At 39.5% G+C, this 24343-nt stretch overlaps 2 protein-coding genes across 2 annotated transcripts; one reads left to right on the top strand and one right to left on the bottom strand.

Moving 5' to 3' along the window:
• On the top strand, window positions 1-9721 carry LOC135116453 (baculoviral IAP repeat-containing protein 5-like). The gene is made up of 4 exons (XM_064033926.1): window positions 1-204; window positions 2735-2844; window positions 4201-4318; window positions 9109-9721. Exons 1-4 carry the CDS (start codon window positions 103-105, stop codon window positions 9187-9189), a joined length of 411 nt encoding a protein of 136 aa, XP_063889996.1. The 5' UTR covers window positions 1-102; the 3' UTR covers window positions 9190-9721.
• Window positions 9451-24343, bottom strand: LOC135116452 (NADH dehydrogenase [ubiquinone] 1 alpha subcomplex assembly factor 2-like). Its single transcript, XM_064033925.1, has 5 exons — window positions 24119-24343; window positions 19505-19597; window positions 12632-12768; window positions 10845-10908; window positions 9451-10150 (listed from the first exon to the last, which is right to left on the bottom strand). The coding sequence occupies exons 1-5, from the start codon at window positions 24249-24251 to the stop codon at window positions 10107-10109; spliced, it is 471 nt and encodes a 156-aa protein (XP_063889995.1). The 5' UTR covers window positions 24252-24343; the 3' UTR covers window positions 9451-10106.

Raw genomic sequence — 24343 nt, 5'->3', positions numbered from 1 at the left:
GGAAGACGCAGAAATCGTCACCGTCAACAACAAAAACAAAAACCCGCTAGAAACTACAGGTGGCGTCTTGAAAATCTACTACATTTCCTTTCCTTGCTCGCCATGAAGGACAAAGACACAGTCGACATGCTACTAAAGGAGAAGAGACTGAAAACCTTTAAGAAATGGCCCTATGGGGAAGACTCCAAACTCAACAAGGAGGCGGTGAGAGTTGAATTGCCGGGAGCAGACGAACGACTTTGTGTACACGGCGCTGTGGCGCTATACCGAAGCGTGTTTAAGTGACTGTCTTGACTGAGCCACGCCATAGACTGCTGGAAGATTTTTCTAGGTCTCCCTAATTTCTCATACTGATTTATTTACTTTGATTCTCACTACCTGCACGAAAGGACGTCAAAAATCCTTGTTCCTTACAGTTGCGATGCCAGGCATAGATTCTTTTCAGAGTGGTGAAAGTCTGGAACTCCCTGTCAATACGGCAGAATCAGATTCTCTTGATAGTTTTATAAAGGGACTGACTAACTTCTTGGGTGACTGCCTACTTGATTGCTGCTAATCTGCCTGTACCCTTGATATTTTTTCAGGGCTTATAGCACACTTTCCAGCCTTTTTGTTATTGCTACACATTCTTTGGTGATTCTCCTTAGAATTGTCGTGCTAGCTGTGATGGGGTTCCCTCTTGGGATCCCAACCAGATAAGAACCAACGTTTGGTATGTGACTGCCAGGCAGTCCGTCAGGCATAAGTGACACTGCTATTTCATGTACCCGTAGCTTAGCCACAGTCACTTGTGTGTGCGGGTCCTTGACACAAAGTCCCAAGGATAAATGACAACTTGCCTCAGTCACTAAATGCAGACATTAGTGTGCGCGACTTCACTTCTAAACAATGGAAACCTTTGGGAAGCCACATCCCTGCCACATACTGAACCAGTGATGTGGCACCACAGAGTCACTCATCTGCTCCTGGCCTAACAGATGCCCACTCCAGGATGACCTAGGAGAGGATTAATTAGGTTCTGAGCTCACCTACTTTTTGCATAATATTGAAGTAACATTAGCATCTCCATCTGAGGGCTTGGTTATGTTAGCTTAGGCTACATTTTGATTTATTCAGTTTATTAATTTTACTGCTAATCCCTTCATTGTGTTGGTCATGTTTTAAAAAAATCATATTTTTCTCAAGAAATAAATAGTGTCTGGAAATTAGTAGCCCAATGGGTAGAATTGCAGTTTAACACAATAGATCTTATTTTCTTTTTTCTCCTCTATCTACAACAAGCTTGGGAACCTAGTGGAAAAATGTTTTAGGGTGGGGAAGCCAAATTTGGACATTCATGAAAATGTCTAAAGATGAGACACTGCATTTTGAAAACTGGAAATTTCTAGCCTAAACCAATTTTACTAACCTAAGCTGACTGGCTTTGCCCCCACTGTAACCTCCCCTTAAGGGCATTAACCTAGTATAACCAGTTGGGCTTTGCCCTTGTATAGTAAAGCCACCCCCTTGGATGCCCCCCCTTAAGAACACTAACCTAACTGGGAGAGTTTTGCTCCTCCCTGGACACCCCTTTAAGGACACTAACCTAACCTGACCTAAACTTATACCTTAATAGAAAGTGGAAAGTCCAGGGTGTGGTTGGTTGATGTCCTCTTCCTTGTCTTCAAATGGTACTGGCACCACCAATTGTTCAGCACAAGATTGATTTCACCCAAAAACTGTGTGATCTTAAGAAATGTGTACCCAAGTCATCTTGTTTATGGAACTGCACAATAAAGTCCCAGTATTTAAATTTGCATTAACTGCAATCACTTACATTGTGATAAGTACCTGTACAGTTAGCTGGTTGACTGCTGTAGCCTGTATAGAGCGAGGTAGGTGCAGCGCAAAAACCTTGACAAATCTGTCTACAAATGGTATGTGCAAGAATGACCTGAAGGACATCCAGCATGCTGTAGGAAGGCTTGCTGAACACTAGGAATTTAAATGCAGTGCTGGGTTTGGATAAGTTTGATTGGCCTTCCCTCCCAATTAGTCCGACTTAGCAAGGTTTTAATGAACTTTCAATGTCCTGCCATATCAGCACATTCAAACTGCCTTAATACTTCATATGCTGTCTTAATAGGCTGCTGGCCATGCAAGTTTACATAATTTGTTGCATTTGTGATGAATGAAAACTTATCTGAACTGAGGCTCAGATGTTCTCTCTACCACCATGGTCTACAATTATGATTAATTGATGATAAAACTAGACAGTTCATTCAGAAAAGGACCAGCTTTGTATCTGATATGCTGTACTAAAATCATGATGGTGAGTCTGGCAGATCAGTCCCCACTCACCTAATGATATCATGCAGCACTTCCACCAGTCACATTGTTTTCCACTGACCATGCGCACAACACAGAGAGAGAGAGAGAGAGAGAGAGCATTTGTTAGTATACTTATTACTTATATTCCAGCTATTAATATGAACTTGATAGTATGTATGCTAGCTAAAAATGCAATCAATATATAGTTTGTTGCAAATAATTGTAGGAGATATAAATAGACACATGAGGAAAGAAACTATGAACCAGTATCAACTGAGAATTTTTGTGCTGGTATGTCCATGCCCAGTGGGAAACAACAAGATAGGCCAGTGTGATCTTCAGGTAGGCAGGGACCATTGTGCCCAGGCTCTCCATCATAGGTACCCAGCTAGCTATACTCATTTTTTTCTGCTTGCTCTTTCAGATGGCTGCTGCTGGGTTTTACTTTATTGGCAGCAAGAGTAATCCAGACCTTGTGCGATGCTTTCTGTGCTTTAAAGAACTGGATGGGTGGGAGGAAGAGGATGACCCTTGGTAAGATGCACGCACACACACACACACACACACACACACACACACACACACACACACACACACACACACACACACACAGGGTTGCTTTTCCAGATATTAATCATACTTCAGGTTACATCAGTTGCAGTGTTTTTAAATTCAATTATGGTCTGACCATTTTGAATTGAGCATTTAGGCGTTGTCCTTTCCTGGGATTCCCTAGCAGCACTGCCAAACCTTGAAGTGGGCCAATTAACAGACTAGAACCTGTCGCTGATAACTTTGCCCTTCTCTCTCTCTCTCTCTCTCTCTCTCTCTCTCTCTCTCTCTCTCTCTCTCTCTCTCTCTCTCTCTCTCTCTCTCTCTCTCTCTCTCTCTCTCTCTCTCTCTCTCATTGTGAATTTTTGTGTGTGATAGGTTTCCCAAGTTCATTCAGTACATCCTTTCTGGATACAAAAAAAATTCTAAGCTGGAGATGTTGTGGAGTGGCCATCTTAGCAATGGGGGAGTTGGTTATTACCCACTAAGACATGGTGGATGGGTGTCTGAGAACAGATTTTTATTTTATTTTACATTAATTCCTATGGGGAAAAAAGTTTTGTTTTTCAAACATTTTGGATTTCGAACGGCATTTGGGAACGAATTAAGTTAGAAAACCAAGGTTCCACTGTATTGTGATGTTTCCAAAAAACAATGCAAGTACCATTAAAAAATATATATTACACTAACTTGCCTTTTTAGAGCATCACAGTGTATATATACCATTTAATATTGAGCTCAGAAGTACCTGCATGAGGTGTGTCTTGGTATAAGTGTGGCAGTGTCGCAGGGCAGGGAATCCCGGGAAAGGACATCGCCTAAACACTCAATTCAAAATGGTCAGACTATAGTCTAATAATGCATAATTTCCTCATAGGCTGATACCACTAAACTTTGTGGGGTGGTGGTATTACTGCCTAATTCAAGTACTTCTGCAACATTTGCCTTCAACTCACTGATAAATTTTCTTTATAAATTTTGTATTTCTTATGATAATGTAATTGTTATTGCTTTTTAGTATTTATGAAATATGAAAAGGATCAAATTACAAAACTAATGTAAAATGTATTAAAGTCTTAAGAAATCAGAGTTATGTATACACAGCAGTTTAGCATTTGGTTTACAAACTCACTTAGGATCAGGTAGCTTGCTCAGTTCAGCTTATGGTGAAGACTACAGTATTGCAGCTACTATTATTGTCTGCATCATAAGTATTACCCATCTGTATACCAAGCTGAGATCCCCTTTAAAGGTTGGTGGTCAAGATAAGAAATAAATACAAAAGTTGGTGTTTCTAGTCTCCTTGTGCATTGTAACTACTACTGACATATCTTTCAGGGAAGAGCACAAGAACCATGCTTCATACTGCCAGTTTGTCATACTGAATAAGGATGAGAGCAAGATTACCTTCCAGGAGATGCATGAGCTGGAAATGCACCAAACAGCAAACTTTGCGGTGAGAGCAACATCAAGTTCACTGAGAAAAAGAAAAGGAATTTTTCTATAAGATATAGTCTTAGTTTGTCTGACTTGTGAAGGGACCATGGCAGTGAATTACATTTTATGGTCACACAGTTAATGCTGAGAGAAAGTAAACATGAGAATAAAATTCCACATTCCTGTTAACCAAGAAAGAAGTTGAGGAATCCTTTAGTTTTTGTGATTTTCTTGTGTTTTCTATTTTTTCCTTGATTGTAATCTGGTGTTCAGAAAATAGGGTTATACCTCAGTGCTAATGTGAGTTGTTCAGTAGTTACATGTAGGTATTTATGCGTATTTATAGCAGCCTAATGGTGTAGAGGTTTCTTGTGTGTGTGTCTGTGTAAATCACCTATGGTCATCATCTGCTGGGTTACCCTATGGAAAGAGCTCAGAGCTCATAGTGACTGATTCTTGGGTAGGGCTGAGACCACTCACATGCCACACACTGGGACAGCAAGGTCACAACCTCTGCTTGCTGCCAGGTAAACATGGGCTACACATTAAGAGGCTCACCCATCTGCCTCACAGCATCCAGGATTCAAAATCAGGCCTCCTCAGTTGTGAGCCAAGCATGCTGACCATTACATGGTTGTGCTTTATGGGAAAAGAGCTATGCTTGTGCTGTTTCATCTCCACATAACCAATCTAGCCCTGAATCCATGTACACTCAACCCCCAGCTATCGCGAGAAATTGGTCCCTTAACATCGCCGTGATAGCTAAAAACGCGATAGCCATTGTTAAGAATACATAGGAAAAAAAAAATAGTTCGTGGCCCGCCAGAGTAGCAACACAATTCAACATATTGGCACCTTTTTTTTTCTCTCATCTCACCATGATTTATAGATACCATTCACATTTTGGTACCTTGAAGTAGATACATACAACACACATTATGTCCAGCACTATCACTAGTGAGGTTCATATGTGCCTTAATGTGGTCCTTCTTAAGGTAAATACCTCTCACTGTAGACTCGTTGATGCCGAACTTAGCGCCCACTGAACTTTTACTTTGTCCACTCTCGATCAATTTCACTATCTCATATTTCACAGCATACTCGTATGTAAGGTTCTTCCTCTTCTTGATTTCTTTCCCAGGCGCCGCTGTTGCCTTTCGCTGGGTCGGGTTGGGTGGTAGCGATCTCCCTGGGTGGCCAGGAGGGGGAGTAGAGGCCATTGTCCCGAGATACACACGCGTGACCTTGAGATTCAGCACGGCACGTGCCACTCAGTCAACTGTGGCGGGAGGGACTAGAGGGATGGGGGAGCGGGAGAGTGGCTGGATAAGGAAGCAGGAGTGTGCAAGCCAATCACGGCCTAATATGTCAGTCAAATTCAGCCAATTAGCAAGCGAATCTGGCCAAGAAATATGACGTAGCTGTCACGTGAACATCCTGGACATATAACGACTCATGGGCCGCGATAGCTCCATTAGGATTCGCGTTAGCCCATTTAATGTGTTTTTTATTGTTCCCGTGATAGCTTTAAACCGCGTTAGCAAAACCCGCTATAGCTGGGGGATAAGTGTATACTTTTTGCATTTACTGTCTTATCCAAACTGTTCAATACATCTATACTTCTATATGGGAAACTATACTTTTTGACATCTCTACAAGCACTCTTCTTCAGCCTGTTTCCATGTCCTGTAGTATCACATGTATCCTAAACCATCAAATTATTCCAGTCCACCTCCTTCATTTTCTCATACACTTTATATATTGCAATCAAGTTTCCTCTTTCTCTCCTTTTTTCCAATGTTGGTAGGTACAACCTTGCCAGTCTCTCTTCATATGGAGGAGGCAGTAGACACCTGCCAAAACAATAGTTATTCCCAGTGAGGTCTAAAGCACTGGATCAGGGGATGCTGTGAAATTGTCATTAAACCAAGCTGTGACTCACTTAACTTTGTATCTTAACACAAGGGGGCAGTTGCAGCCTGCCCTCTAAAGACAACTTTTCCTTCACACAAAACTATATGCACCTAATTACACACCCTTCACTCAAAATTTAAAATTATCATGGTGACTCCTACACCAGACTCGGAGTTCCCATCTAGGGAGGGGACCATAAATGTCCTTAGTTTGGACGACTATTCTGGTATCAACCTTGAGCGTCTTGACACCAATCTTTACTTTTTCTTCATTAACTTTTGCAACATTTGCAGTCTTGGATCTAATTTTCATTCTGTAGAACACCACCTCTTCTCTACTAAACCTCATCTTCTTTTCCTCACTGAAATTCAGGTGTCTGAGGCAACTGACAGTAGCCCCTTTTCTGTTCCCTCCTACTTTTCTATCCTCATTTTTATTCCAAAGCTGGATATTGCATCTATGTGGGCAACGACTTAACCTGCTCTCATGCCCATGTTCTTGAATCTTCAGAGTTTTCCATCATCTAGCTATGAATAGAGTCACTCTCAAACTAAATTTATCTGTGCTGTATGTCTCTTATTAATTCCTCTCATTATAAGAAACTGTTTTTTGACTACTTAACTTCCAAGGTGGACCACATTTTGACTCTTCCCTTTTGCAGAGATTTCCATTCGTGGAGACTTCAACATTCACCACCAGCTTTGGCTTTCCTCTCCCTTCATTGACCATTTTGATAAACTAGCCTTTAACTGTGCTATCCTCCATGACCTAGAACAACTGGTGCAACACCCTACTTGTAATCCTGTCTTGAAGATATACCCAACATTCTTGACCTTTTCCTAACCTCTAAATCCTTCTGCTAATGGTGTTAACCTATCTTATCTATTAGGCTCCTCCTATCACAATCTCATATCTGTATCTTGTCCTATTGCTGCAATCCCTCCTCAGGATCCCCAAAGCGGAGGTGCCTCTAGCGTTTTACCTCTGCTAGTTGGGGGACCTGAGGAGGTATTATGCTGATTTTCCAGGGGATGACTACTGCTTTCATGTCAGAGACCCGTCTCTGTGTGCCGAGAGCATAACAGAGATGATAGTGTTTGGCATGGAGGCGTACATTCCTCATTCTTTCTCTCAACTTAAACCTTCCAGACCTTGGTGTAACACAGCCTGTTCTTGTGCTATATATATTAGAGAGGTGGCACACAAAAGTTACTTGAACCTTCCATCACCTGAATCTCATGTGCTTTATATTTCTGCCCAGAATCATGCCAAGTCTGTTCTCCAACTAGCCAAAAACTCCTTCATTAATAGAAAGTGTCAAAATCTTTCAAGATCTATCTCCCCTCATGATTTCTGGCACCTAGCCGAAAAAAATCCCCAGTAACTTTGCTTCTTCATTTTTCTCTCTTTTACTTCAACCTGATGGCCACCTCACTGCCATCTCATCTATTTCTGAAGATGAACTCTTTACTCAGACCTTTGCTAAAAACTCTACCTTGGTTGATTCAGGGCTTGTTCCTTCCTCTTCTCCACCCTCTGGCTACTTCATGCAATGAAGTTTTCCATGTCCTCGCTGGCCTAAACCATCAGAAGGCTTATGAACCTGATAGGGTCCCTCCTATTGTTATCTGAAACTGTGCCTTTGTGCTTGCACCTTTCCTTGTCAAACTTTTTCAACTCTGTCTATCAACATCTACCTTTCCTTCTTACTGAAAGTATGCCTACATTCACCCTGTTCCTAAAGAGGGTGACCGTTCTAATCCTTCAAACTACTGTCTTATTGCTTTGATTTCCTGCCTATCTAAAGTTTTTGAATCTATTCTCAACAGAAAGATTCTTAAAGATCTATCACTTCACAACCTTCTATCTGATTTCCATTATGGGTTCTGTCAAGGCCACTCTACTAGTGATCTGGCTTTCCTTACTGAGTCTTGGTCATCCTCTTTTAAAGATTTTGGTGAAACTTGCTGTTGCCTTAGATATATCAAAAGCTTTTGATGGAGTCGAGCACAAAGCTTTGATTTCCAAACTACCTTCCTATGGCTTCTATCCTTCTCTCTGTAATTTCTGTCTCAGGTTTCCTTTCTAATCATTCTATTGTTACTGTGGTTGACAGTCACTCTTCTAAATCTGTTAACAGTGGTGATCCTCTGGGTTTTCTCTTGTCACCCATTCTCTTCCTCATATTCATCAACGATCTAAATCAAACTTCTTGTCCTATCCACTCCTGTGCTGAGGATACCACTTTTCCATGTCTACGTCCAATGCTTCAGAAAGTAAACATTTCATGCAGGGAAGCCACAGAATGCCTGATTTCTCATCACTCTAAAATTTCTGATTGGGGCAGAGCAAACTTGGTATTGTTCAATGCCTCAAAAATTCAATTCCTCCATCTATCAACTCAACACAACCTTCCAGACAACTATTCCCTTTTCTTCAGTGACACTTAACTGTTTCCCTCTTCTACACTGAACATCCTCAGTCTGTCCCTTACTTATAATCTATACTAGAAACTTCACATCTCATCTCCAGCTAAAACAACTTCTATGAAGTTAGGCATTCTGAATCATCTCTGCCAGTTTTTCTTACCTCCCAGGTGCTAACTGTGTACATGGTCCTTATCCATTTATATATGAAATAGGCTTCATGTGTTGGGGGGAGGGTTTCACTCATACTATTTTTTTTTCAAACAGTGGAATTCAGATCTTGTAGCACTCCACAATCATCCTCATTCAACATTTTTCAGCAACTTGACATCATCTGCAGAATTACTCATGTAGTGTGTGTGTGTGTGTGTGTGTGTGTGTGTGTGTGTGTGTGTGTGTGTGTGTGTGTGTGTGTGTGTGTGTGTTTATTTTTATTATTATTACTTTTTATGTTTATTTTTATTTTCAGAAAAAAGTTCTAACCAAGAAAATTGAAGAATTTAAGAAGCAGTCTCAGAAGTCAAGAAAAGTTCTAGAGAATATGATATAGTTAATCCTGATCTTTCATATTCACATAGTATTTTATTTAGAATTTCTTTAGGCCCTGTTTTAAAAATGTAAAAAATCTTGCATTATCTAGGCTAAAAACTTTTGTACTGACTCTTGATACACACAAGAAAATGCTCAGGTCTGGAAATACAACTCATATTTCAAACTGGTTATTGTTCAGAATTTTCTGTATTTTTTAATGCAAGATAGGATGTATTTTTACATGCTAGTATTTTGGAAGTTGACAAAGAAATAACCATAATAAAATATAAATTTTTTTTATTACTACAGTGACAGTTAAAAAATGTGAGAACAGGTGGTTTACATTTATTTGGTAAAGCTATTTCCTCAAGATCTTACCTAATGCTTGATTGTGAAAGACTGAAACTTATATATCTGCAAAGGAAGCTGCATTTTGTTAGTGGTGGATGTTTCAGACATAAGTCTAACTGATCATTTGCCATTACTGGGGTCATCATTGTTTTATAAAGCTTCAGTCTCTGACATTTTCTTAATAAAATCATTCCAGACAATTCTTGCTACTTTCTTCACCCTGTCTTTATTCTCTCTTGTATATCCATTTCAAACCTACCAAACTATGCCTAGTGCAACTTTTTCATTGCTAACAAGAATTAATAATTTACTATCAGTCATCACAAGTGTTAATGTCATAACCCTTGGGTGATCAAAGACTTTTTTTTTTATGAATTTTATTTTTGTTACACATTCTTAGAATCAGTCTCCCAGTAGGGAAAATTGACATTTCTTTTATTCAAGTGTTTTAGTTATGAGCAGTGGTGTGTTGTAACATTCTTTTTGGGCTCTGTCGATTGTATGTTATTGTCAAGTGGCTCTCTAACATCTTAAAACTATTTGGGTGATCATTTTCAGAAATAAAAGTGTAATATTGGAGTTGATCTATCTGTAATGACTGTACCCTCTCTCTCCAGAAGAAGTAACATCTGGAATGAACAGTGCCTTACTAAATCAATCACAGTCGCTACCTTACATCATTATATATTTTCTTTTTGGAACGTTGTAAGATCAAATACCAACTTCCAAGTAAATTTTCATCAACTAGCATTGTGTTCCAACCAATTTAAGTACAGGATATATGGTTAAACAATAATTTCTTACTCCTGTCATTAACTGATTAATGTGTGTGACCAAGTGAAAATTAATAAACATCTAAAACCCTCGGTCATATGTTTAACAATAACAACACACTCAGACACCCAACACATTAAGGAGGGCATTACAAATGGGCATCACTGATGGATCCTATACATCACTGACTGGATGTGTCTGAATAAACCTTAATTCTCAGTTCCTATCTCCCATTTCTATCCACAGGATATAAAAGGACTAACAGGATATATAAAGGACTAACACACAAAAGATCAAAGGCCCTTCTTCAACTATCAGTAAATTTTATCAGTTCTAAGAAAATTAAAACAATATATACAATAATACATACCTATATACATATGTAAAATACCAAATTTTTCTATTTGAAAAAAAAAAAAAAAAAAAAAAAAAAAAAAAATATATATATATATATATATATATATATATATATATATATATATATATATATATATATATATATATATATATATATATATATATATATGAACTACTTTCACTTGAAATTACCTTGTTTATCACCAGGTGTTACTTCATATTCATCATATACGGGGAAGCTGGACATGTTGGTGTGCTGAGGAAAAAAAAAAAAAAAAAAAAAAAAAATTGGGTGAGTCTCTACAGCTAGGAGTTATGCTGAAATCAAAGCATTATAGTAAATCTCTACAGCCAGGAGTTGTGTTGAAATCAAAACATTATGGTGAGTCTCTACAGCCAGGAGTTGCACTTTAAACATTTGGTGAGTCTACAACTGAGTTGTGCTGAAATCAAAATATTTGGTGAGTCTTACATTAAAAACTGTCTTGAAACCTCCCTCTTAAGGAGGGAGGTTTCATAGGTCATAGGAAGGATGAAATACAGAAGCAGGCAGGGAGTTCCAGAGTTTACCAGAGACAGTGATAAATGATGGAGAATACTGGTTAACTCTTCCATTAGAGAGGTGGACAGAGTAAGGGTGTGAGAATGAAGAAAGTCTTGTGCAATGAGGTTGTGGGAGGAAGGGAGACATGTAGTTTGGAAGATCAGAAGAGCAGTTAGCATGAAAACTGTGGCAGAATCGAGTATGGTCCATTGAAAATTAAAAAAAACTTATTGAGAGAAAAAAAAAATCTATCTTAGATAGATATTAACCAAGCCTTGACCAAGCTTAATCTATCTATCTATCTATCTATCTATCTATCTATCTATATATATATATATATATATATATATATATATATATATATATATATATATATATATATATATATATATATATATATATATTAAAAATTAGGTCTGGTGTGGCAGTTCATGCATGCGCAGATCCTGAGTGCTGGATGGACCTTAAGTAAATCTACACTGGGCCAGAAGCACCATTGTGCATTCCATAACCATACCCCATTGAGGAAAAAATAAGTCAAGATAAGTGTTACTGTATCTTTTTCCCTTAGTTTTAGATAATTTTCAATTGATTTATGCAATAAAAAAAAAAATAAAATCATTGGGGTTTGGGAGTGAAAAAAAAAAAAAATCAAATAGTGTGGGGCTATACAGGTTAAATCAATACAGAGTCAACACCATCATGAGCATACACTTTCACAATTTAATAAAGAAAATTCACAAGAAGTTTACTGAGTTTTCCTTATTCACTTCTATGTGTAAGCATCCATTTAACAGAGTCTGGTAGCAGCTCATCATCTTCTTTACAGCTAAACTATTTAGTATTTGGGAAAGAAATGCTCAATAATACCAGTACTAAGTTTCACTGTTAATGGAAACAGTCAGATCCTCAAAGACACATACTACAGAAGTAGGCATCAACCTGACAAAACCAAAAGTATGTGGGTCTTAGTCATTTAAAATGTGTATTGCAGTCTGAGTGATCAGTCACCACATCCTAAGCTGACCTGAAAGCCCTGCCTCTCACCCCCGACATGCCATCCATTTTCATCAGGCCAACTAACTGGTGCACTCTTGTCACTCTACTGAATTTTTTATATTCAAGCTATTTTCAATTAAATTATCAATGAGCCTTGTCCTTAAGATGACTTCTTAATATAATAATACAAAAACAAAAATTAATATCTAAATACTAGCCCTTGTGTAGCATTATGAAAACAAATAATGTATATTATTAACATTATAGCAAGATAATTGAAATGTGACAGAAAATATTTCAACTGTAAGAATTTGACAAGAACTTCAGGCATGAAGCAATCAGTTCACCTGCTGTGCTTGTTCAGAATTTAAATAAAATGCTAATAACAGGAAAATTTGCCGTGGTAAAAACATTAATTACTGATGTGTATCCTCACCTTTACAGATTCATCCACCTTTTTTCCTTCCTTTTCACTGAGCTTGCTGGCATTTTCCTTCAGCATTTTGGAGTAAGCAACATTCCCCTCAATTTCTGATTCGGATGGAGGATCAGCACGGCGGTTCCTTAACCAAGCTAAAAGAGCAAGGTAAAGATGTAACAAGACTTTAATTGTAAATCCATTTAGGATGCAGAAATTAATTACCTAAATATATAACCAAACACAAAGCAGGCAGTTATTCAGTGTTAAAATGATGAAAGATAGAAAGCTGATGTGACTCTGTGACCTGCTTCTCTCTGACACCTTATTTCCTCCACAAGCACCCACCAAATGGGTGACCACAGCAGAAAAACCTCTACTTTTCTCTATGTCATTCAAGCCTTGTGTCTCTATTTACACTATAGTTCATTCACTCAAACCATGCATCTGGAACCTAGGCTAGATTTATAACAGCTCTGCAGATTGGCTGGCTGTTCTCTCTTATTCAAGTGCACCATCACTGCCACTCACACATACTGTCAACATACATGCTTCTCTATTATCTGCCTTGAATTTTATTCAGTACAACCACTTTGGTTCATACCATTAGACACAACAGTGATTCCAGAACTCAAATATGTTTACCTGTTAAGGCAAAAAATAGAAATATGTTTATCAAAAGTTTGTGAGGCAAAAAATAGACATTATGACAAGTCAAAGAGAAAGAATAAAAGTGAAATCTTTATATTATCTCTGTTACTTGCAACATTTATCAAATGATTTTGTGTATAAACCCTGTAGAGTTAGCAGCTGGGGGAGTGAGAAAAACTGGCAGAAATGACTCAGAACACCTAACTTTGTAGAAGCTGTTGTAGCTACAAATGAGATGTGAAGTTTCCAGCCCAGATTTTTTTTTTTTTTTTTTATGTAGGAGGGACACTGTGAGAAAAAAAAAAAAAAAAAAAAAAAAAAAAGCCCCACTGAGATGCTGGTTCCCAAATAGGGTCCAAAGCAGTAGTAAAAAAAATTGAAAGACAAGTGTCTTGAAACCTCCCTTTTGAAAGAATTCAAGTCATAAGAAGGTGGAAATACAGAAGCAGACAGGGAGTTTCAGAGTTTACCAGAGAAAGGGATGAATGATTGGGAATACAGGTTAGCTTTTACATAATAGGGATGAAAAAAGAAAAAAGAAGAAAGTCTTATGAAGCAAGGCTGTGGGAGGAGGGAAGGCATGTAGTTAGCAAGACCAGAAGAGCAGTTAGTATGAAAATAGCGTAGAAGATAGCACAAGATGCAACAATACGGCGATGAGAAAGAGGCTGAAGACAGTCAGTTGCTGAGACAAAAAGCTTTTCATTACATCATGTCTAGAAGAGTGGTATGAGTGGAACCCCCCAAAACATGTGAAGCATACTCCATACATACATTGAACAGTGTTAGCAGCTGGGAGGGTGAGAAAAACTGGCAGAGACGTTTCAGAATGCCTAACTTCATAGAAGCTGTTTTAGCTAGAGATGAGATGTGAAGTTTCCAGTTTAGATTGTAAGTAAAGGACAGAAGAGGGGGGGACAGTTGAGTGTAACTGAAGAATAGGGGATAGTTGTCCAGAAGGTTGTGTTGGGTTGATGGAGGAATTGAGTTTTAGAGACACTGAACAATACAGTAAAATCCCTCTCATCTGGCATTTGAGTATCCGGCAGCTTCAAGTATCCGGCACATTTTTCCCCGAGGCTTAAAATCAATAAAAAAACAATGTGTACTCATAAAATCGATTAAAAATTTCTGCGCGAGGCATACTTTGTCCCCTCGCCACCAGAGCGCACTGCTTCGCGCCACTCACGGCCCACTGCACTGTGTTTACTCAGTGACTCAGTCCCACGTGTGCACTGTTTATCACCTGACGCCTTCATCATGCCTAAAGTTGTAGAAAAGAGGAAGCGTGTTGTGCTGACAGTTAAGCAGCTGATCAGATCAGCTGCTGATTAAGATCAGCTGATCTTTGTTATGGTAAGATGCGTGAGTGTAGGGCGGTGATTGTGGACATAATTTCACTTCTATTCAAGTATCCGGCAACATTTAAGTATCCGGCATGTCAGTGGTCCTGTTGATGCCGGATAAGAGGGATTTTACTGTACTAAGTTTGCTCTGCCCCAATCAGAAATTTTAGAGAGATCAGAAATCAGGCATTCTGTGGCTTCCCTGTGTGAACTGCTTACTTCCTGAAGGGTTGGATGTCTACAAAGACATGGAGGGTGGTATCATTAGCGTAGGAGTGGATGGGACAAGAAGTCTGGTTTAGAGGATCATTGATGAATAATAGGAAGAGAGTGGGTGACAGGACAGAACCCTGAGGAACACCACTGTTAATAGATTTAGGAGAAGAACAGTGACGATCTACCACAACAGCAACAGAACGGTCAGGAAGGAAACTCAAGTTGAAGTTACAGAGAGGATAGAAGTTGTAGGAGGGTAGTTTGGAAATCAAAGCTTTGTGCCAGCCTTTATCAAAATCTTTTGATATGTCTAAGGAAACAGCAAAAGTTTCACCAAAATCTTTAAAAGAGGATGATCAAGACTCAGTTAGGAAAGCCAGATCATCAGTAGAGCAGCCATGACGGTACCCATACTGGCAATCAGATATAAGGTTGTAAAGTGATATTTGTTGAAGAATCTTCCTGTTGAGGATAGAGTAAAGAACTTTAGAGGCAAGAAATAAAACCAATAGGATGGTAGTTTGAGGGATTAGAAAAGACACTCTTTCTATGAACAGGCTGAATGTAGGCAAACTTCCAGCAGGAAGGAAAGGTAGATGTTGATAGACAGAGTTGGAGTCTGACTTGGCAATAGAACAATAGGAGGTACCCCATTTGGCCCATAAGCTTTTTGAGAGTTAATACCAGCAAGGGCATGGAAAACATCACTGTGAATGATCTTAGTGAGTAGAATGAAATAGTCAGAGGGTGGAGGAGAGGGAAGAACAAACCTTGAATCATTCAAGGTAGAGTTTTAAGCAAAGGTTTGAGCAAAGAGTTCAGTTTTAGAGATAGATGAGATGGCAGTGGTGCCATAAGGGTGAAATGAAGGAGGGAAAGATGAGGAAGCAAAGTTATTAGAGATATTTTTGGCAATGCGCCTGAAGTCATGAGAGGAGTTAGATCTAGAAAGATTTTTTGACATTTTCTATTGATGAAGGAATTTTTGACTAGTTGGGGGAAAGACCTGTCATGATTCTGGGCAGAAATATAAAGTGCCTAAGATTCAGGTGATGGAAGGTTCAGGAGTCTTTTTTGTTGGCCACCTCTCTGTCATGTATAGCATGAGAACAGGCTGTGTTAAACCAAGAATCAGAAGGTTTAGGTCAAGAGTGTGGGTGAGGAATGTACACCTCCATGACAGACATCATCACGACAACAGGCTGTGTTAAACCAAGGTTTAGAAGGTTTAGGTCAAGAGCACATTCTGACTCTTCCCTTTTGCAGAGATCTCCATTCTTGGAGACTTCAATGTACATCCACCAGCTTTGGTTTTCCTCTCCCTTCACTGACCATCCTGGTGAACTATCCTACAACTTTGCTATCCTCCACGACCTAAAGCAATTAGTGCAACATCCTACTCGATTGTCTTGGAGATAAGCCCAACATTCTTGATCTTTTCTTAACCTCTAATCCTTCTGCTTATGCTGTTACCTTCTCTCCTCCATTGGGCTCCTCTGATCACAATCTCACAATCTCACAAAGCTGGATGTTGTGTTTATGTGTGCAACAACTCAACCTGCTCTCGTGCCCACGCTCTAGAAACTTATGAGTTTCCCACCATCTGGCTATGACTACAGTCACTCTCAAACTGAATTTATCTGTGCTGTATACCTCTCACCTAACTCATCTGACAAACTGAATTTATCTGTGCTGTATACCTCTCACCTAACTCATCTGACTATGAGAAATTCTTTGACTACTTAACTTCCAAAGTGGAGCACATTCTGACTCTTCCCTTTTGCAGAGATCTCCATTCTTGGAGACTTCAATGTACATCCATCAGCTTTGGCTTTTCTCTTCCTTCACTGACCATCCTGGCGAACTAGCTTACAACTTTGCTATCATCCACGACCTAGAGCAATTGGTGCAACACCCTACTCATATTCCTGACTGTCTTGGAGATACGCTTAACATTCTTGACTTTTTCATAACCTCCAATCGTTTTGCTTATGCTGTTACCTTCTCTCCTCCATTGGGCTCCTCCGATCACAATCTCACATGTATCTTGTCCTATCACTTCGATCCCTCCTCAGGATCCCCCTAAGTGGAGGTGCCTCTGGCATTTTGCCTCTGCTAGTTGGGGGACCTGAGGAGATTTTTTTGCTGATTTTCCTTGGAATGACTACTGCTTCAGTGACAGACCCCCATCCCTGTGTGCTGAGTGTATAACAGAGGTGATAGTGTCTGGCATGGAGGCGTACATTTCCCACTCTTTCTCTCAACCTAAACCTTCCAAACCTTGGTTTAACACAGCCTGTTCTCAAGCTATACATGATAAGAGAGGTGGCCCACAAAAGGTATTTGAGCCTTCCATCACCAGAATATCATGCACTTTATATTTCTGCCTGGAACCATGCCAAGTATGTTCTCCAACTAGTCAAAAACTCCTTCATTAATAATTAAGTGTCAAAATCTTTCAGGATCTAACTCCCCTTGTGACTTCTGGTATCTAACAAAAAAAACATTTCCGACAACTTTGCTTCTTCTTTCCCTTCTTTATTTCAACCATATGGCACCACTGCTATCACATCTATCTCTAAAGCTGAACTCTTCATTCAAATCTTTGCTAAAAGCTCTACCTTGAACAACTCAGGGCTTGTTCCTCCCTCTTCTCCACCATCTGACTACTTCATGCTACCTATTAAAATGCTTTGCCGTGATGTTTTCCATGCCCTCGCTGGCGTAAACCCTCAGAATGGACCTGATGGAGTCCCTCTTATTGTTCTCTGAAACTGCACCTCCGTGCTTGCACCTTACCTAATCAAAATCTTTCAACTTTGTCAACATCTATGTTTCCTTCTTGCTGGAAGTTTGTCTACATTCAGCCTGTTCCTAAAAAGGGTGACCGTTCTGATCCCTCAAACTACCGTCCTATTGCTTTAATTTCCTGCCTATCTAAAGTTTTTGAATCTAACCTCAATAGGAAAATTCTCAAACATCTATCACTTCACAACCTTCTATCTGATCATCAGTATGGGTTCTGTCAATGTTGCTCTAATGATGATCTGGCTTTCCTTCCTGAGTCTTTTAGAGATTTTGGTGAAACTTTTGCTGTTGCCTTATACACAAAGCTGTGATTTCCAAACTTCTTTCCTATGACTTCTATCCTTCTCTCTGTAACTTCATCTCAAGTTTTCTTTCTGACCATTCTATTGTTGCTGTGGTAGACAGTCACTGTTCTCCTAAATCTATTAATAGTGGCGTTCCTCAGGGTTCTGTCCTGTCACCCTATCTCATCCTATTATTCATCAATGATCTTCTACACCAAACTTCTTGTCCTATCCACTCCTATGCTGATGATACCACCCTGCACTTTTCAACATCTTTTCACAGATGTCCAATCCTTCAGGAACTAAACAGTTCACACAGGGAAGCCACAGAACGCCTGACTTCTGATCCTTCTAAAATTTCTTATTGGGCCAGAGCAAACTTGGTATTGTTCAATGCCTCAAAAACTCAATTCCTCCATCTATCAACTCAACACAACCTTCCAGACAATTATCCTCTCTTCTTCAATGACACTCAACTGTCCCACTCTTCTACACTGAGCATCCTCAGTCTGTCCTTTTCCTATAATCTAAACTGGAAACTTCTTATATTATCTTTAGCTAAAACAGCTTCTATGAAGTTAGGCATTCTGAGATGTCTCTGCCAGTTTTTCTCATCCTCCAGCTGCTAACTCTGTACAAGGGCCTTGTCTGTCCATATATGGAGTATGCTTCACATGGAGGGTTCCATTCATATTGCTCTTTTAGACAGGGTGGAAACAAAAGCTTTCTGTCTATCAACTCCTCTCCTCTAACTGACTGTTTTCACCCTCTTTTTCATCACCACAATGTTGCATCTCTGGATATCTTCTACTGCTATTTTCATTATAACTGCTCTTCTGATCTTGCTAACTGCATGCCTGCTCTCCTCCCATGGCCTAGCTGCACCAGACTTTCTTCTTTCTCTCATCCCTATTATCCACCTCTAATGCAAGAGTTAACCAGTATTCTCAATCATTCATCCCTTTCTCTGGTAAACTCTGGAACTCCCTGCCTGCTTCTGTATTTTCATATTCCTATGACTAACTCCTTCAAGAGGGAGGTTTCAAGACACTTATCCTTCAGGTTTTGACTACTGATTAAGACCCTATTCAGGGACTGGCATCTCAGTGGGCTTTTTTTTCCTACTAGATTTTTGTTGCCCTTGGCTGGTGTCCCTCCTAAAAAAAAATAAATAAATAAAAAAAAACTCCCCAGGTCCCCCCAATTACCAGAGGCAAAACACCAGAGGCACCTTCACTTTGGGGATCCTGAGGATTGGAGCAATAGACAGATACAAAGTTGTGATCAGAGGAGCCCAAAGAAGACAGAGTGACAACATAAACAACAATGTTGGATGTATCTCCAAGATATGTCTAGTGGCTATTTGCTTCCAAACTTGTTTCTTAGTCCTCTTTGTTTACTGCTTACTGCCTTACAACTGCCATGTTGGAAAAAATGCCTCAAGCACACTTATTGCTCAAGAATATCTGCAAAAAGCTTGATACCCAACAGAGAAATGTAAACACCATCTCTAGTGTATAGGTAATCCTCACTCACTACCACTTAAAACAAACTCTCAAGACAGACCATGAACTTTCAACACTTACCATTCCATTCAAAAGAAACGATTTCTTCTTTGTAACTTGCCTCAGAGACTGGAACAAGCCATCTCTTGGGGTATCTCTTCCCTCGACTTGGATCTGTAGAAACAATAAACAGTGTCACTGACCTAGATTTCCTTACATTATGACACTCATTACCACAGGTCCCCAAGTTTGTTGGAGGGACATGGAAATATTTAAGAATGAATGGACTTGTGGCAGATGTAAACAAGAAATTAACTCCATATACATCAACATATTTAAAAAAAATATGTTATTTTGGTCAAGGTTTATTATGGTAAAACTGTTAAACTTTATCATAAGAGAGTGAAACATGAGAACAGATATGGACTACACATCACATCACAGCATGAGCCAAACAATTCTCCTGCTTCACCAATACAGAGAAAATGCTGCAAGTGATGCTGCAAAAGAGTTGAAAACTGCCCAAAGTGGAATACTGTTGTTGGTCATAGAGCCAAAATATAACTGGCAAAATAGAGGAGAAAACCACACACAAACAGCACTGGTAACACCTCAGACCTGAAAGCCAAAGAGTACTGGGAACAAAATAAACAATGAGCAATGGACTCACTCCAAGGAAGATGAGAACACTTATGAGATGAAGGGTTAATCTTTCTAACAAGTCCATGTCCCATACAACAGCAAAACTCATGTATGTTATAGAAAACTTTGTGGGCTTGTCATAAGAGTAAAAATCTTCATGGGGCAGTGTCTAATATGTGTGCAATACCTCCAAGAATGTGCCAAGGTTTAGCAGTTTTTTTCTGTCCAGCCAACTTCTCACCACTTGAGAGTTGATATAGAAATGACTTTACATTGTTTTTAGCCAGAAATTGTGGGTAGCAGCGTAGTACGATTTGACACTAGTACGATTTGACACTATGTCCATAGAGCCTTGCGCCAATCATATGCCACCACTGCTAAGTCCACTAGTTACAGTGGAACCTCAATCTGTTCCATGACTCAGTTTGTGAACCAAAATATTTGCAAACCAAAATTACTTTTCCCACTGAAATAAAAGTAAATACAATCAATCCATTCCAGCCTCAGAGACATTGCAATTTATCTTTTTTTTTTTATGTTTTTTTTTCTGTGACAAAGAATATTAAATGAAATTACAGTAACTGTGGAAAGTTGCAAGACCAAACGGAAGCTAGTCCCTTTGGTAAGGAGCTGTAATAAATGAGCATCCATCACACCTAGCATTACCTGCAGGTGATTATACTATACTGGCAAGCTATACTGTACTGCTATAGCTTGTTACTTACTAATTTCACAGTCAAGTGCATTCCCAGCTCTTTGAAGGGGGGTTAGACCTGGATCCCCCTTACCCTCTCCCACCTGCAGTAAACTGCATGCCTTCATATTTAGCCTACCACTTATTTTGACTTTCAAGATGACTGGGAAGGTGATTTGAGAGGAAAAGACAAAATCTCACCCTGCATCAAGCATGTGTTGGCTGGAAGGATATAATGGAGCATACAAGTCTGTGTAAAGCAGGGAATGATGAGCTACTCATGACAATATGTGCTTTCCAAATTCCACCTCATGTCCTTCGTTTGAGGTTCAGTGCCTGTGGTCCAAGGATTCTTGACAATCTCATATCTTATGAGCTTGTCTGTAGCAAGTGTGGTCTTTCTTGGGGGTCCAGAAACCAGGACACAAGATAAAATGTTACTGGATGGCAGAGCACGTGCTGTCATGAGCAGCTCAACAATCACTGCTTTACACAGACTTGTAAGCTCCAGTATTTCCTTCCAGCCAACACATGCTTGATGCAGGGTGAGATTTCATGTCTTTTCCTCTTGAATTATCATCTTTCCAGCCATCCTGAAAGTCAAAATAAGAAGTAGCAGGCTAAATATGAAGGCATGTGGTTTGTTACAGTTTTTTTTTTTTTTATGTAGGAGGAACACTGGCCAAGGGCAACAAAAATCCAATAAATAAAAAGCCCACTGAGATGCCAGTCCCAGAAAAGGGTCCAAAGTGGTAGTCAAAAATTGATGAATAAGTGTCTTGAAACCTCCCTCTTAAAGGAATTCAAGTCATAGGAAGGTAGAAATACAGAAGCAGGCAGGGACTTCCAGAGTTTACCAGACAAAGGGATGAATAATTGAGAATACTGGTTAACTCTTGCATTAGAGAGGTGGACAGAATAGGGGTGAGAGAAAGAAGAAAGTCTTGTGCAGCTAGGCCGTGGGAGGAGAGGAGGCATGCAGTTAGCAAGATCAGAAGAGCAGTTAGCATGAAAATAGCAAGAGAAGCCAGCTAGAGATGCAACATTGCGGCAATGAGAGAGAGGCTGACGACAGTCAGCAGTCAAAATTTCACGGTTAAAGTTTAAAGATTTGTTAAAGATGGGAGGGGATAGGGGTGGATCCAGGTCTAATCCCCAACAAACAGCTGGGAAAGCACCTGACCTTTAAAACTGTGACAAACTATAGTAGTAGAGTATAGCTTGATGCCTATGAGACTTGTAACCTGCAAGTTATGCTAGGGTGATGGATGTGCATTTATTACAGATCCTGAGTGCATTTGCACACTGAAACACCATTCATGAACTGATGAAAAAATTGTTAAAAAAATCTGTTTGTGAACCAATTTATTTTCTTGAACAGGAACATTTGTGAACTTAGGTTCCATTGTACAAGTTTCCATCAGAGGTTTACTTATGAGCTGCATTTGTTTAGACATGTCAGGCATTCAGCAAAAGGCTGATTGTCATTTCTCAACATGTCTTGTGCAGGCTGTTATTTGTCCTATGAGGACTTTGTAGTCATTTATTACAAGGACTGTAAAAGCTTACTGAACCTTGCAGTGAAACATGGCTTACTGGCTGAGAAAAAAACTATGAAAAGTTGGTAAAAAAAAATTGTGCTTACATATGCACAGAAAGAAATTTAGGTGTGATGACTTGGGTGCACATTTCTTAATCACATGGTGTTTGGCCAAAATTAATCTTGTGCTGAACAATTGGTAGCACTAGCACCTTTTGAAGATGAGGAAGAGGACCTTCCACTTCCTATTAACCCTCTCACACATCGGATGCACACGTGTGTCAAAATGTCTTCATGGGAAACTGCACCAATGCACAAGTGCATTAAAAACATTTAAATAAATAAAAAATAAAGTTTCTGGTGTAAGTGTATCAATTTTTGAAGAGTCAAAGATGAGCATAAGTTTCACAAAAGCTGCTATTGCTTATCAGAACAGGCCAACTGTTAGATAATTTGTCAGTTTTGCCACAAGACTCAAGCTGTCTGCATGTATTCCAAGATGAATGCTCATTTTAGTTTTCCTTTATTTTCTCAAGATTGAATTGACATATCAGTGTTGATAGTATCAATGTAATGCTCATGAAAAAGATGGTTTAAATAAGGTGTAGCACACAGAATGCTCACAGGAAATATTCGGAGTTATGAGGCTGTGAATATTTTTTTCTTATTTTGTATCTATCTTTTTTTTTTTTTTTTTTTTATAAAAAATGAGTTAAATTATCTTTAGTGAGTTTTGTAATCATCAAAAAGATAATTTCCTTGTGAACCTAGTGATATATAGTGCATGCCTACTTATGAGTTTCAAGGGAAAGAACACTGCTTCTAAATCAAAGTTTTGCAAGGCATGCAGAGGGACCACAAATGCCTGCCAACAAAAGAGGTATTGGAAACGAAACTTATGAAACTTACTGATGTGTGAGAGGTTTAAGGTATATGTTTAGGTCAGCTTAGGTTAGTCCTTAAGGGAGACCACAGGATGGGCAAAATCCTCCCTGCTTAGGTTAGATAAAATTTTTACAATAGTGTCCTTAAGGGGACGGTCAAGGAAGGCAAAGCCCCATAGTTAGGTTAGGCTGGGTAATGTTAAGTTAGGTTAGTGTCCTCAAGGGAGAGACCAGTCCAGGGAAGGTGAAGCCCTTTAAGTTAGGTTGGATAGTGTTAGGTTAGTGTCACAAAAGGAGGGGGCAGTCCAGGGGAGGTGATTTCCTCTCGGTTAGGTTTGATTAGCGTCCTTAAAGGGGGTCTAGGGAGGGGCAAAACTCCCCATTAGGCTAAGAAAAAATTAGGTGAGGCTAGAAATTTCTCATTTTCAAAATATGGCATCTCATCCAAGACCTTTAATGAATGCCCCCCCAAAAAACCTGCTTTCCCATCCGCTCCACAAGCTTGTTTGAGGGGTTTGGGGAATAGGGGGATGGACCTATTACAAAGGATTACCACATGAGTAAGACTAACAATAACATGAGAATGTTTCGCACTTATGTTAACCACAGTTGACTTAATAGCTGCGATCAACACAGCCACTTTACAATGGTAGGGAGAGCCGCCTTCATGATCTTGGTATGTAATGTGCCAGGTAATTGCTCCCAACACTGCCTGGTGAGGAGGGATTCTTGGGAAAGACGAAATGGAGGAAAGGAATGAGGGAAGGAAGGAAAAGCAGGGAACAGAGAACAAATTCACCCCAACTTGAGGTAGAGCTAAGGATACAGCAACTGAAGGCAAAATGCTTAAGTCTTGGAAGAGTGACACAAAGTTACCAAACTCAACCCAACCGCAACAATACAGGAAGACAATAAATATAAGTGGTCCTACACACCTGCTGGTATTTCGTAATATTTATTGCCATGTTGATCAGATCCCACTAACACTCCTGGAGATGAGCGTGGCTTTAAAGAATTAAGAAAATGTTTGAATGCAGTCCCGTATAAACTCCTTGTTTTGCCAGACATGTCCTCTTCTCTTCTGCTTCTTGTGACGACGAGTGGCAAGAAGCGTGTAAGGATGAAGCAGTGGTGTGGTTCTAGTTTAAAGAACCGCAGCG

This window comes from Scylla paramamosain, chromosome 31 (assembly GCF_035594125.1).
Source record: "Scylla paramamosain isolate STU-SP2022 chromosome 31, ASM3559412v1, whole genome shotgun sequence".
In the NCBI taxonomy this organism is placed as follows: Eukaryota; Metazoa; Arthropoda; class Malacostraca; order Decapoda; family Portunidae; genus Scylla; species Scylla paramamosain.
Note: the sequence above shows the minus strand (reverse complement) of the source record. Positions and strands in the feature narration are given on the sequence as shown.

What these genes read in the sequence shown, in the direction of transcription:
- LOC135116453 (XM_064033926.1), top strand. Translation starts at nt 103, where the DNA reads ATGAAGGACAAAGACACAGTCGACATGCTACTAAAGGAGAAGAGACTG. An exon ending in CCAAACTCAACAAGGAGGCG is followed by an intron (nt 205 to 2,734) that starts GTGAGAGTTGAA and finishes TTGCTCTTTCAG; the next exon opens with ATGGCTGCTGCTGGGTTTTA. An exon ending in ACCAAACAGCAAACTTTGCG is followed by an intron (nt 4,319 to 9,108) that starts GTGAGAGCAACA and finishes TTTTATTTTCAG; the next exon opens with AAAAAAGTTCTAACCAAGAA.
- LOC135116452 (XM_064033925.1), bottom strand. Translation starts at nt 24,251, where the DNA reads ATGTCTGGCAAAACAAGGAGTTTATACGGGACTGCATTCAAACATTTT. An exon ending in ATATTACGAAATACCAGCAG is followed by an intron (nt 19,598 to 24,118) that starts GTGTGTAGGACC and finishes TTGTTTCTACAG; the next exon opens with ATCCAAGTCGAGGGAAGAGA. An exon ending in AACACCTGGTGATAAACAAG is followed by an intron (nt 10,151 to 10,844) that starts GTAATTTCAAGT and finishes TGTTCATTCCAG; the next exon opens with ATGTTACTTCTTCTGGAGAG.